Source organism: Lissotriton helveticus, chromosome 3_1 (genome assembly GCF_964261635.1).
Source record: "Lissotriton helveticus chromosome 3_1, aLisHel1.1, whole genome shotgun sequence".
Classification (NCBI taxonomy): domain Eukaryota; kingdom Metazoa; phylum Chordata; class Amphibia; order Caudata; family Salamandridae; genus Lissotriton; species Lissotriton helveticus.
This window is the reverse complement of record NC_136061.1, coordinates 1,484,319,996-1,484,334,734: the sequence shown is the minus strand read 5'-3', so window position 1 is coordinate 1,484,334,734 and position 14,739 is coordinate 1,484,319,996. Positions and strand designations below refer to the sequence as shown.

At 48.1% G+C, this 14,739-nt stretch overlaps 1 protein-coding gene across 4 annotated transcripts in view; it reads right to left on the bottom strand.

Moving 5' to 3' along the window:
• LOC144823532 (uncharacterized) overlaps positions 1-14,053 on the bottom strand; it is a 1,119,534-nt gene extending 1,105,481 nt beyond the window's left edge. The window contains exon 1 of one of the 4 annotated variants that reach the window (XM_078682128.1): positions 13,319-14,053. Coding sequence is in view for 3 of the 4 variants with exons in the window: in XM_078682127.1 (XP_078538253.1) it covers positions 13,319-13,342 (24 nt within the window). In the remaining variant the exon portion in view is untranslated. The remainder of the gene's footprint in view (positions 1-13,318) is intronic. The other 3 variants (XM_078682127.1, XM_078682126.1, XM_078682129.1) reach the window with 3 other exon arrangements.
• Positions 14,054-14,739: the final 686 nt, after the last annotated feature.

Sequence of the window (14,739 nt, the reverse complement as noted above, 5' to 3'; positions counted from 1 at the left end):
TGGGACCCCATAGAAGGTTTCTATTTTCTACAAGGCGGTCATAGCCGACACGTTTTGTGTCACAAGGAGACTTCTTCAGGGCTTTATAGTGAAAAGAGTGTATTCACAAGGGTGTTGTGGATTTCAACCAGATATCATGGAATCCAAGTTTCCTTTTAAATAATAGGCATTATCACTGAAGGCTCGGTAGCCCACAGCGCGTGTGCTCGTCAGTTACAAGCTTGTGTTATTGTCGCCATGGGAGTGCTGCGAGGCGGTGGGGAGGGGCCCCTCCCCCGCCCGCCTCACCACCCCACAGCACTCCCTTGGCAAGCCGCCACTGGTTATTTTTGATAGTTTTGTAGGTGTATGATAGTGCCTTTTCAGATAGTTTGTCTAGTAGGAGCCTACCTTCTAAAGGAGTGCATTCTGGGAGATCTGGGGGTATGCTCTCGGCTTTCCAAGCATCTGCAAGTTTTAGGTATTTGTATTGCTGGTGGATGTGGAGTTGAAATTCACACTGTAGAGAGGTAAAGGGCATTAGGGAGCGGCCTTCCATTAGATCACCCACTTTGAAAATACCTATGCTGTCCCAGGAAGCAAAGTCCTTGAGTTTAGTCATTTCTTCCAGGGGTTTACCCATCCATAGTGGTGTTTCCCGCATTATTTTTTGCTTCTACCCAATATAATAATTTGTATTGTACTAAGTTTCCAAAATAGTTTGGATAGCTGGTAGGAGAGTGAATTTCCTTGTAGCACCGTAGAGTAAATGTTGATATGAGAGTGTCTGGAATTGAGCCTGTTATAGGGCATAGTTGGGGTGACCCGTCCACATATACCCAGTCAGCGATGGCTATTAAATGAGACGCCCAGTTGTAGGCCTGGAGATCAGGGAGGCCTGTGCCTCTATTATATGAGCTGCGCTGTAATTTACCAAGTGCTATTCTCGGATTACCGTCATTACATAGGAGTTTCCTCAGTTTGCTCCCGATGCCTATAAACACCTCATCTGGGATTCTGTAATATGTGTTTTGGAAAGCATATATGAATTTTGGAAGAGTGATCATTTTGAATATTGCTGCTCTTCCCAAGAGTGTCAGGGGTGAGTTGCTTCCAGCGGGCTGCATCTGCTTGGAAATTCTATACTGCTCCTGGTCTGATGTGGCATAGATTCCTAAATATTGGAACCCTTCCCTTGCTATTTTGACTTGTGGGAGGTCGGCCAGGTCAACGCATCTGCCGACAGGAAACAGTAAGGACTTTTCCCAATTTATCCTATATCCAGAGTAGGAACTATGGGGTTCAATTACATGGAAGAATGCAGGGATTGAGTCTGTGGGTGGAGTGAGATAAAGCAGAATGTCATTCGCGTTTATTCTCCTGGGATGGGAGAGCCCTCCATTTGGAAACCTTTAATGTCGGGGTGAGTCCGAATCAGACAAGCCTGAGGATCCAAGGTTAGGGCAAAGAGGAGAGGAGAAAGTGGGCAGCCCTGCTGGGTTCCTCACTTAATGGGGAAGTTGAGAGACAACATATTATTTACCCAGACTGCACCCATTGGTTTTGTGTATAATAGGTTTATCCATTCTCAGAAACGGGGTTTGAATCGTAGTTTCTGCAGGGTTTACGCCATGAAAGGCCAGTGAATTGCATCAAAGTCCTTTTCAGCATCGAGAGAGATAAAAAGGTGTGGGGTCTCGCCTATTTTAGGCGTGTACAATCCAATTATGGAGTCTACGCAAGTTCCCTCTGGTGATCGTTTCGGCATAAAGCCGGATTGATCATTATGGACTAAGGAGGTGATCACTTTCAGTAGTCTGGTTGCTAATATGGTAGCCAAGACCTTAGTTTACATGTTTACTAAGAAAATTGGGTGGTAAGAGGCACAGGAGGTTTTCATGGTTTATGGATGATGATAATAGTGGCCCTACAGAGGTCTGGTGGGAGGATACTATCTTCCCTTGCTTTGTGGTAGAGTTGGAGTATGTGGGGAGCTACTATTTCACATTGTTTTTCAAAAAAATGTGGCTGGGAGGCCCTTAAGGCCGGGTATCTTTCCATGATTTAAGTGAAGGACGGAATTTTTGACTTTTTCGAGAGTTATCTCTGCATCGAATGAAACGCGGTCATAGCTGGGTAGGGTTAAAAATTCAATCTCTGCGAGGTAGTCACCAATTCTGGTGGTATTCGCCAAGGGTCGTTTGTCATACCGTGCAGTATAATATCTTGTGAATTCCTTCAGTATTTCTCTGCCTGGGGAATATAGAGTGCCCTCCGTACCCTGTATCTGGAATATACACTTAACTACGACTTCTCGTCGGCTCCGCCATGCCATCAGCTAACCGGTGTTGTCGCCAACTTCATCGAGGCGATGTTGTGTGGCAAGCATATGCTGGCAAACTGCGTCAGTGGCCAGTTTGATATAATCCGATGTCAGGATGTCGATCCAACGGATAATAACAGATGTTTAACTCACATTTTCAAACATGTAAAAGATCTACTACTCTAAAAGCATTGGGGTGGACGGGGTTCAAGTGTGGTATTAGTTTTTATCCCTTTCACCCATTTCTTGTGATATTGCTTCATTTTCCAATTTTTACTTGATGTGTTCCTTAAAGATTTGTTAATATCTACCCTAAGATCCCAATGGACGGCTATCCAAGCTTTCAGTGAGCACTAGGGGCTTTGGAAAGGATAAAATGCAAATTTCAAGGCTACTAATGTGTTTTGCTAACCCCTCTCGGATATTCTTTTGATGATAAAGGTGTTACTAAGGGTCCCCTTTGCACCTATGCCTTCTATTGACCTTCAATACTTGACAGTGAAGGTTGCTTTCATTCGAGCATAAAAACCGGTAAGGGAATCCTGCTTACATTTCACATGTTCTACTTAATCTTGTATTCCATAAGAGTGTTTGCTTTTTCCAGGATGCTGTGTTCAGGTATACTGTTTTTTACAAGCAACCAGGGGCGGTGGGTGACATTTCAAAGTGGTGGGGCGTGAAGTGATTTGCATACAGCACCGTAGCGAGCGAGCGCAGCGAGCGATCCCGAAGCCCAAATGGGGGGTTTGGGGGGGATTACCCCCCCCAAGAAAATTTTGAAAAAAAAGAATAAAAATCGTGCATTTTCGAGCAAATTTGAGAAAGCAGGAAGGTTAATAAAGCAATTGTGAAAGTGCAGTTATTACATTAATAGATGGCATAACATAGGTAGCTGCTTATTCAGTATAACCACAGAGCTTCATTCATTCCGTCCTATTATGCTCTTACGCTCAGGTGCTGAATTCAGACTATAAGACTTTCATGAAAATCTCAGCTCTAAGAGTAGAAGAAGTTGCACAACAGTTGGGAAACAGCCTTCACAAAGCATTAGGAAAATGAGAGGCAATTACTTGAACGCAAACTGAAAGCAATGCATCAAGTAGTAACTTAAAGCAATGCATCCAGCAAAACAGTGCATGCAGTCAACCATACAAAAGTAAACTAAAGCAAGTGGGAACCTGTGAACCTTCACTTTGAAAGCAGGGTGCTAGTCAACAGGCCAGTCACATACATTTAAACTGAAGAAGAGTACACCTCAGCATGCAGGCACCAACATAAAAGCACCAAGCAAGTCAAACAGTTTAATGAAAGAAAAATGACTGGTCTGGGTCTGGATCAGACTTGGTACGAGCAGGATACAAAAAGTAAACGAGTAGGTGGTAACCCACTTCAAGTGAAGGAGCTGTAAGGAACCTAAGCGCACTGGTGTTGATACCAATAACAGGGCAGCTCTGGCTTTCTCAGGGTGGGTGTCAGCTGTGTGATGAAAGCAGCATGTGAAGCAGTTACCTCAAACAAACTAAAACCAATGCACTCATCAAGACAAGGAGTTACATGAAATCAAATAGAAAACCACCATCAAGCCAGGTAGTCACCTAAAGGCAAATTGAAGTGACTGCACACTATGGGAAGTGCACTTCACCAGCCAGCCTATTACACTAAAGGAAAATAAAAGCAATGCTCTCAGTAAACAAGACAACATAAATTGAAAATGTTTCCCAGCAGGACCAACAGTCACAAAAAGTAAAGAAACAGAACGAAGTCAGAGGCACTCCAGGAATCCAGGAGGGTGGTCTGGTGGACTGTTCATGAAGGCTGAACCTGGTTCCCCAGAACGAAATTCGGCAGCTCTGGCGTAGTACCACATCCCCCAATGAACACCATACTATCCCACTAAGACACCCACACTGTCTTCAGCTACAACCCTGTTGTGCCCTGCTACATATACCTGGATGCGGCTCAATTTAAATTATGCACAAGAGTGATATGCTGCCTGGAAAAAAAGTACCTTCCTGGAAAAAGCAAACCCTCATATGGATGCAAGATTAAGTAAAGCATATGAAATGTAAGTAGAACAACATGGCTACCTTAACACTTTTATACTTATTATTCAGAAACCAAGAGTGTTTTTCACCCACGCACACAAAGCCCTACACAACCAAGGCCCAGGATACCTCAACAGCCGCCTCAACTTCTACGCTCCCAAACACCAGCTTCGATCGACCAGCCACGCCCTCGCCGCCGTCCCCCGCATCCAAAGAGCCACCACAGGAGGAAGGTCCTTCTCCTACCTGGCAGCCAAAAGTTGGAACTCCCTTCCGACCCACCTCCGCCTGACCCAAGACCACCTCGCCTTCAGGAAGCAGCTCAAGACCTGGCTGTTCGAGCAGTAGCGGACCCCCTCCCCCCAGCGCCTTGAGACCCTCCGGGTGAGTAGCGCGCTATATAAATGCTTTGATTGATTGATTGATTACTGAAACTTTAAGCACCACTACAGATCCCTGGGGGGACCAGTATCACGGTGTATTGCTTATATCCTGTGAACCGTGAGCAGTATGGTTTAAAAAGACTACATTACTCAACACAGAGCCACTGCTTGTTTTTCTTTTTTTTTTCCTGTTTCATTATTTTTCATCCTTCCACTCCCTTATTGTTTCGAGGTCTCAGTTACTTTTCTTTTGTCCTCCACATGATAAATGCGCCTTCCTTCCCATGATTTCCAATCTTTCCCATCCCCTCCTGTGATTTAACCTCTCAGTTCCCAGGTCACCCAATACCTGAAAAGTGGAACTGGGCCCCAGGACATGTATTAAATAGCCCCACATCCTCCACTGTCTCTCATACTCGGGTACTTATGAAGTATTTGGTGACTTAAACATGGCCACCGAGATGGACATTAGCCATGTTGAAGTACATGGCTTTGAAATCAGGCACAAGTCAAGGGTGCACATGGGTCAACAACAGACCAATTCGGTTGGCTGAATGCCCCAATAGGTAAGTATATTGTATACAATTTTAGGAAAATCAAAATGTCTTGGCTACCACAAGACCTAAAAACATCCTTGTCAAAGTCAAATTGTGGACCGCTGTTCCTGAGTCTCTGAGAAAGTGTACCTCATTTCTTTAATTTCAGAAAAAGCTGAAGACATGGTTATTTTAAACAGCGGCTATGTCACCTTAGCTTATTGACGCGCGTATTAATAACGCTCATATACTTAATAACGGTCATATGCTTAATGCCAGTTGACTGAATTGTTTGTAATGCATTCATTAATACTGCAAACGCTCAACAAAGCTACAAATAACGTAAATCATGCGCAATGTCAATATCATCATTCCTTTGTTAATGCGATGGGTGGATTGATGGGGAGAGGGTGGGTGGATGGATGAAGGGTGTATGGTAGGACTGGTGAAAGGCTGGCTGGATGGATGAAAGGGTGGGTGGATGACGGATGGCTTGCTGGCTGAATGAAAGGGTGGCTGGATGCATGGACGGATGAAAGGGTGGGTGCGTGAAGGATTGGTGGATGGCTAGATGAAATGGTGCATGGATGAATGGATGTTTCAAAGGGTGGATGGGTGAAGGATGGCTGGATGGGTATGTGGATGGATCAAAGGGTGGGTGGATGGATGAATGGGTGGATAGTTCGCAAACAAATACTTAATAATTGCTTCATGTAAGTCTGTACAGGGTGGATGGATGGAATTGCAGGCATAATCATTTCAGGGCCTTATGTAGACGGGAGGAGCGAGCTGGACAATAGTGTTTAATTCTCGGATTTCATAGATTTGGATTGCCTCAAAAGGTCAAATTATTATCAAAACGGGTACATTTGGTCATGAACAGAAAGCAATTAGTTCTGCAACTCTTCGAAAATGATAAATGTGATAAAGATAAAAAACGAGTCACGCAGACGGTTAACACCATACGTGACACATTTATCAGTACTGCAGACAATCATTTCAGGGCCTTTTGTAGACGGGAGGAGCGAGCTGCAATAAATGTATTCACAAATACCTCTGTCGTTCCATTACGTAAATGAACTAGGTTTAATAAGAAAAACTAGCCATGTTTAAAGAATCATGTCGTAAATCATGTACAGTCAGTGCCAGTGTGCGTTCCCATAGAAAACACTGTGCCTCAAAAATGTAATTGCAAGCGAAAGAAACGTACACAGCAGAAAAGAAAAATGCACGTTAGAAATCAGATTATAAAGCTGATCACATTTTATGCACAGCGAACCAGACTATCCCGAACACTAATGGTATTTACATAGCGCTTCGTACCGCTTTGGGTGGCATACAGGTGCCTTATCGAACGGGTAGCAAGCGCAATCTGCGAAATGCGTGGCTGACGAAATATGCACCGATATAAATTGCACTTTAGGGAACAGATTTTAAAGCCAATCACAATTCATGCACAGCGGACCAGACTATCCCCAACAGTGATGATATTTACATAGCGCTTCATAACGCTTTGGGTGGCGTCCAGGTGCCTTATAGGACGGGCAGCAAGCACACTCTGGGAAATGCGTGGCTGGCTAAATACGGACCGATATGGGATATGTATTCTTGTCTTTTTTACAACAATTTCATTTCAGTAGGATAAAAGAGCAGTTCACACATGAAACAGAGGGGTACAAAAAACAAAACGCGTTGTCGGGGCGTGCGATTTCGTGGTCTGCGAAGTTAAGTACTGCCCAATAGCAATCAACGTATTGGCGTTGCAACAACTGCCTCTCCCTCCCTCTGTGTCACTCCATCCCTCACTCCCTCCCTCTGTGTCACTCCATCCCTGTGTGTCACCCCCTCCCTCTGTGTCACCCCCTCCCTCTGTGTCACCCCCTCCTTCTGTGTCACACCCTCCCTCTGTGTCACCCCCTTCTTCTGTGTCACACCCTGCCTCGGTGTCACCCCCTCCTTCTGTGTCACTCACTCCTTCTGTGTCACCCCCTCCCTCTGTGTCACTCCCTCCCACGTTCTGTCCCCTCTTCCCTCACTTCCTCCTACTGTCCTTCACCTCACACGTTTCTCTTCCACCCAGCTATCTCTTCTCCCTTGCTTGGGTCACTCTTTCCCTCAACCCTCCCCCCCTATGTTTCACATGCTCTTCCTCTTCCTTCGTGCCTGCCCTCCCCTCTCAGCAGTGACCTAGCTTCTCTCCTCACCCCCTCTCTCTCTCTCTTTCTCTCTCTCTCCCTCTCTCTTACATTCTCTTATCTTCTCTCTTCTCGTCCCCTTCTCTGCACGTCGCCCCCGTCTCCCTTTCTGCTTCTCGTTCTCTCCGTCCACGCTCTTATCTCGTTTTCCTCCCTCTGCCCCCTCCACTTCACTCCCGCCTCTCTCTTGAGCCCCACTCTATTCGATGTCATACTGGGGAAGAAAGGGAGGGTAACATATTTAGTGTAAAATCAATAGTTTATTTCACACATGTTTTTCCTCCAGCCCCTTGGACCGGTCGTCAAAGGCTCTGGCCTCCTTCTATTCTTTTCGTGGTTTGCGTAAAGGCCGGGCCCTGGGCAAAGCTCAGAGAGGCCGCTGTCCAGGCATTGTTTAATGCATGCATCTGACTGGGTCGCCCTGAGGGATGGAAGTGGGTGGCAGAGGGTGGCCTCCCTTTGTGTTTGGGTGCAGGTGGGAGGGGGCCGCAGAGAGCACCCATTGTCCCGCGCGCCATCAAAGCTGCCCGCCGTGGCCACCGTGCCAAGCCAGTGCCGCCCACCCCGCACCTGAGAGCCCCCGCATGAGGGGCTGACCTGTGCCATCCGCTGGGGGCGTGGCAGTGTGCGGGGGTGTGAAGGTGCGTCCATAAAGGCACAGCAGGTACAGACCGATGGACCTTTGAGGGGCAGAGACAGGCGAGCAGAGGCAGCAGAAGGTGACAGCAGCTCCCAGCCCTGCCGCTCCCAGAGACACGTCCATCCTTGCCCCATGCACCATGGGGGCCCTCTCCGCCGTCGGCGTCCTCCTGCTGGCCTCGGCAGTCTCGAATGCACAGATGTGAGTGAGACATGGCACCAGCGCCTTTACTGTACTGGGTACTGCTGCTGCCTGTGGGGAGGGGGGCGTCGTGGGTGGGCAGCGCCAGGCTGTGTATTCAGAGAGGCCATGGAAGGAATGGGCATGCTGTGCCCCATAGGTAGCAGCCACCGTACCCGTGCGTTACCATCTGCCCCCTGAGCCAGGGATACTCCCGCACCTGTGTAGAGCTGGCATTAATGACCCTGTACCCCCTCAGTCAGAGGCGTCAAGCACCTGTGTAAGGGCGGGCATTACTCTGTGGCCCCTCTCAGTCACAGGGGCCCCGCACCTGTAGGTGTTGGAATTACCCAATGCCCACCGAGACACTGACATCGCGCCCCTGTGTATGAGCTGGAAATAATTACCCCGTCCCTGTGACATCCCCGCATCTGTGTGATGTGGTTATGTATCGTGCACCCCCGGGCAGTAATATGCCATACTTGTATAATAAGGCATAGCATTACCCTGCGCCCCCTGATGCGATGACGTCCCGCACCTGTGTCGGAGCTGGCAATAATTACCCTGTCCCTGTGACGTCCCCGCACCTGTGTGATGTGGTTATGTATCGGGCACCCCCAGGCGGTAATATGCCATACTTGTATAATAAGGCATGGCGTTACCCTGCACCTTCTGATGCGGTGACGTCCCGCACCTGAATAGAAGCTGGCTTTACCCAGTGTCCCTGATGCGGTGACGTCCCGCACCTGTGTCGGAGCTGGCAATAATTACCCTCTGACGTCCGGTCCGCACCTGTGTCGGAGCTGGCAATAATGAGTCTGTCCCTGTGACGTCCCCGCACCTGTGTGATGTGGTTATGATGTATCGTGCACCCCCGGGCAGTAGATGGGCAGCGTGCGTCTGCGGCCTGTACAGGACCTGGCATTCCAACCCCGGTCACTCTAGCATGCCTGCTCGCATGGGATGGCTGCTACTTAAAAAAAACACTGCACCAGAGCTCAAATTAATTGGAAAAGTCACTCACTGTGCTGTGGAAAACCAGAATCGGGCACCGCCGGCGCCAACGACCAGTCCTCCTTGGCTTACGAGACGAATGCTGCCGCCGGGCCAACCCCACGCGCGGCATCCAATGGGATGCCGCGCAGGTGGACCAGCCAATCCTGGCACTGCTGTAGCGCCAGGATTGGCTAGGGGGTCACATTTGCTGCTCGCCCTTTCGCCCTTAGGAAACCCGGGCTACAGCAGCACTGTGAAGCACCCCAGGGTCCCACTGGGGAACTTACAGTGCGCATGCTTGAAAAAGTTGAAAACTTTCTCAAGCATGCGTACTGTAAGTTCCCCAGCGGGACTGCGCACTACGGTCTGCTGCAGCCTGAGTGTGTGGACTGTCACTCAAGCTGCAGCAGGCCACCCCCCCAGCGCAACTTTGAAGATACGGCCGGCGGCCGCGATGCGTCCATGGTGGCTGGTGGGGCTCCGCCCCTACGCCCCAATGGACGCACCGCTGCTGCAAGCAACATATTAATCTTGAATAGTGTATACTTTTAACTGAGTCACATTAAGGTGTTGATAATAGAGTAATAGAGTACGATGGAGTTGTGCCTGAAGGCAGTGCGAGATTCTCTCAGTGCTTGTCAGGAGGTCAACACGGTGTTCAGAATACATGGTTATTCAATCCTTTGCTTCTCTGCAAAGCGCGCAGTGCAATGGTCGCATATGCCAGTGGCAATTGTGATCCTTTGTAAATGTATGGAAAAGGCAGTGGTCGAAGTGGGGAAAAAAAGTAGGGGAACTGTGGGCGGAGAATCAGAGGGTGGGAATAACCTGAGCATTAGATTAATGGGCGGAGTTAGAGGTGTGGCCAGGATGCGCAAAACATCTCAATCTTTAGTATTTGTGTGGCATTTCACTGACCAGTTACAGCTTATTATGTTATGTAATTCAACCAATGGATACACATGATTATTTAACGATTAATATGAGCTATTGACATTAGAAACATATTCCACTTTGTGAATTTATTTTAATCACAGAATGTCCCAAAAATGCTTAAAAGCGGAAGCACAAGCCATTTGTTTCCGAGCCATGGAGTTTCTGTCGTCAGCAATATACACAGAGACAATCAATTTTACGTGTGTAAATGACTGTATAAGAAATGTTACATAAGACAAAGGACTACAAGGTGTAGGAGTCACATGATAACCATACTAGTAGACAGTATAGTTTAATAGTGATTGGCCTGGAGCAACACAAATTCAGAATTTAAAATGTAATACCATGATTGGGGGTTCTCTTTAAAACTCATTATTGATTTGTATCAAAAATAACACTTTTGCAACATTAGGATAATCAAAGGCTTAGGGAAAACACCATAACGCTCTAGTTTATACCTTGCAGTTTGTATGCAGCTCTTAGATGATAGTTAATAGCTCATTGTTCTTTGTTAGGATTTTAACTTATAAACTGCAAGTGGCAAAAGGATCTCACTGACAAAAGCAGTAACCCACTGACCTATTTACAATATGTGCACTTTGTGATGGGCCTGGTACATTTTCTTTGCAGCAGGCAAATTAACCCTCTGCGCTATCTTTCCATGAGTCAAAACTTCCACTAGACAAATCTCCGATCTCGCTCTAGGAAGAAGGTTATTCATCAGAGTTAGCATGACATTTTTATGATTGCCGAAAATAGCTGGCGGCCAGGAAGGAGGCAGCAAGTGCTTTTAAAACCATAATATACGACGCCCCCACTCAAAGTCAGCGCCCGTTGCGGTCACACCAGTCGCACCGCCCTAGAGCCAGCTCTTCTCAGGGGTCCTGTGACCTCAGTGACAGAGTCACTTTTGCTCTAGGGTCTGCTACTTCGTAGGCCTGCCCGCAAGACTAGAGGTGAACTTCAGTATGGATTGTGGTGGGCAAGCCTTCAAGGTGAACCCACACTTGCCACTGCTAGGGTCTACCTGCTGTTGCTAACACACCAGGGCTTTTCTGGTGTCTTCTAAGGTCTGGCAAGGGAATGTGCTCCCTCAGGAGAGTGGCCTGGGGGACTGTTCATGAAGGCTGAACCTGGTTCCCCAGTTCTAAATTTAGCAGCTCTGCCCCCATTGCTAGCAAGTATTTTTGCCTGAAAAATTAAGGACATAACTACAGGGCCCAGAAAGGACCCATTTCAATGTCCACTGCTTATATGCTTACAAAACGTAAGCGGTATGGTTTCAAAAGATCACATTTGTGAACACAAAGCCGCCGTACACATTTCGTTTTCCAATCCACCCATCAACCAGGTATTGCAGTACCTCTAGGCAGGGCCGTTCCTAGGATTTTCGGGACCCTGGGCAAAAGGGAATGTGGGAGGCCCCTGAAATCTACATAAGTAACACCTTCTGATCTCAGGGAAGCTGCTTTGTGCAGACTCCACTTGGGCCGCAGCTCCTCTTCTTAGCCAACCCAAGCAACTCTTGTACAGCCCATTTCGAACTGAAGGTGTGAGAATTGCTTGGGCGCTGAGTTAAACCTGTGTGGGCTAAAGTGCTGACAATGGGCGCCCTGCCGAGTCTCTGAACTGGCTGCCTGAGAGGTGTACCCTCCCCTAGGCCTTCCCACACCATCCCTTAGAGGCCCCAGGAGGGGGTGCCCCCTCCCATGAGCCCGTTTGTGAAGCATTTCTTTCGCTCTGATCGGCAGACATACACGAGGACTAGTGGGGTGTTAATTGCCATTGTGGGGGGCCCCATCCTGGCAGGCAGAGTGCCAGGCCCTGGGCAGCTGCTCACACTGCCCAAGCGTAGCGCCGTCCCTGCCTCCAGGTAGGAGGTACTGGAGGAAAACAATGCTGTTCAAAGAAAGACAAGAAAACAAAAGTAGCGCTTTATTGGCAAACTCTGTAACACTATTGTGTTGGGGTTTGAAGAAAATTATCTGGCCACTTTAAGAACACTCCATCTTGCTTTATTTAATTATTTTTCAGAGTTTGAACATTTTATTTCCGAGGCTGCACTTTAGAATAGAAAAATGTCAAAACGGCATTTCCAGCAAAAGTGTTTTTCTTTTTTGCATCCATTTCACAGGGGTACAAATGGACGACAGGAAGAGACGGTGAGAATCATGATTTTCGGAAAAGTGAGGAGTTACGCAGACGAGAGGGAATAGGAGTAAGAAAGAGGGGGCAGCTGCCAGCGACAGAGCAGAAGCGGACACCTTCCTTGTCTTGTCTGGGCAGGAAGTAAGAGACCGAGACCTTTTCCTTTTCCGCTCCCCGCCCGTCCACGAACAGAATATTTCTGACGTCCAGTGACGCATGTACATAATAAAAAAGTAGGGGAACGGAATCTACAGTATTAAAGAAGTAGGGGCACGCCGTGCCCTGCCGTTCCCGCCCACTTCGACCACTGGGACAAGGTGGCACTCTAAGGAAATCTTAGTTTAGATGTTAAAAGCCACGCTCTTAATTATATAGGCCACGCCCCTCTCCGGGACCACGCCACACACATTTTTTCCATCCATTTAAAGCCCTGCATTGAGTACGCGAATCTTATAAACAATCGAAGACTGCCAGAAAGTAGCCGGGCACTATTAGCCTTGCCGAGGAGGGTACGTGCTGGAGTCCGTGCTGAGAAGTACGTGTTGGAGCATGCTGTGTAATGACTGGCAACGTATATAACATGTCAGGGAAGCGCAAGCAGTTTCAATGTAACCGAAATGTATTATTTAAAGTATTTTACATGTGGCAGGCTGGTATGTGTATTAATACCAAGCTAAGTACTGCAAACCCCTCGCTTTTTACCGGTTGACAGATACATAGCAGATTATTTATTTTATTTTATTTATTTTATTTTATGCGTTTTTATATAGCGCGGACGTCAGAGCGCTTCACAATAGTTTATCTATTCACCATGCTATGCACAACTGAAAACAGGATAAGAATTTTGATTACATCTGTAAACTGAGTTAAACCCTCTAAACTCTGGACGCTCACCTTTTTACAGGCGGACGTTCCTTCACCCACCAGACTCAGAGCCCTTTCCAGCCCAAGACTCACCTCCACTGAACCCTTCCAGGACATTTCTCTCCAGTGATTCTTGAATATGTTTCTCTTCAGGGACCTCCCGCAACGATGGTGTCTCTCTGGCAGACTCAAATGAGATGGGGCTGATGTTTTGCGAGCCCTGAAACAGGCGAGTTCCTCCTTATGAGCCTGTTATTGCGATAAAAGGTACCACTTTCTAAAGGGCATTCCCAAAGAAACACTAATCCGTAGGACAGGTTCATCAACAAACCTCGAGAGCATATTCCAAAGTGAAACACTAATCACCAGGACCTGCTCACGGCGGTCATCGAGGCGGCGCGCGCACGCTGACGTCTTATTTCCTATGCTATGCGCAAGGTACAAGTGCAGAAGGAAATAAAGTGAGCATTTCTCTGTTAAGACTCTGCTCCCGAAGTGGGATACGGGAAGGAAGACGTGTGTAGGGATTTCCAAACTATGCTAGGAATTGAGAGTGAGAGACCAGTGCTCTTTTCGCTATGCTCTTCAGAGGGAGGCAGAACTGTGGTTGCCTAAACTCGCGCTGGTTCACTACCGAACCGTGTTTACGTGTATGCAATGTCTAAACGAAAGTACACATGGCGGAATTTCTCAGAATTCATGCATGAATTTCAGACAGCACTGTTTAAGAAACTGAAAGACACTGAGCTAGCAAAACAAATTATGATACGGCCCTCATGTCTGTCTTCGTGTCAGCTCGTTCCTTCATGCAGTCTATGAGGTGATAGAAGTTGTTATGTCCTGTGGGACACGTTCTAGTGTTCCGCAGGAAGTTGGACTTCCAGCCACTCCTTTGAGGGCTGGACACACTACACCCACACACCCATCCATCACGAGTGTCACGAGTGATGTGACCGAGTGAATAAAAGGGCCCGGGTGCACGTGCTCGTGGCCAGTTACTGTTCTGTACTGTTCCGGCCGCGGAGTCTCAGGAGCTCCTCCGCGGCTGCCCTACCTAATTGCCGATCCCGATCTCTAATCTGGGCCCCGGCACTGCATACTGCGTCGGAACACCTGCAGTGCCTGCAGTGAGATGGGAGCGGGATGCGGGTGAGGGCGCTAAGCGGAGGGGCGGAGCAACAGGCGGGGGTCTGCCTCGGCTCCCGGTCCACGCTCTGCTCCGGCACGGCTCCTGGCCACTGGAGAGCATTCTCCTCGACACTGATGCTCCCTACCTGAACCAGAGAGTGTGGGGCACTTGCAGGGCTGCTCCGATCGTTGCTGGTGCCGTGGGAGCGGTGAAAATCTGCATTGCGGGGGACAAGGCGGCGGCGTACAAAATGGCGGTCGCAACCTTGCCGAGAGCGCCGACAGCTGCTATCCCAAACAGGAGGTACGGTTGAAGGTCGCAGCACAGAGGCTGTCACAAGCTTTACAAAACCCAGGTGCTTCATTAGCGGCATTTTACTGGAGGC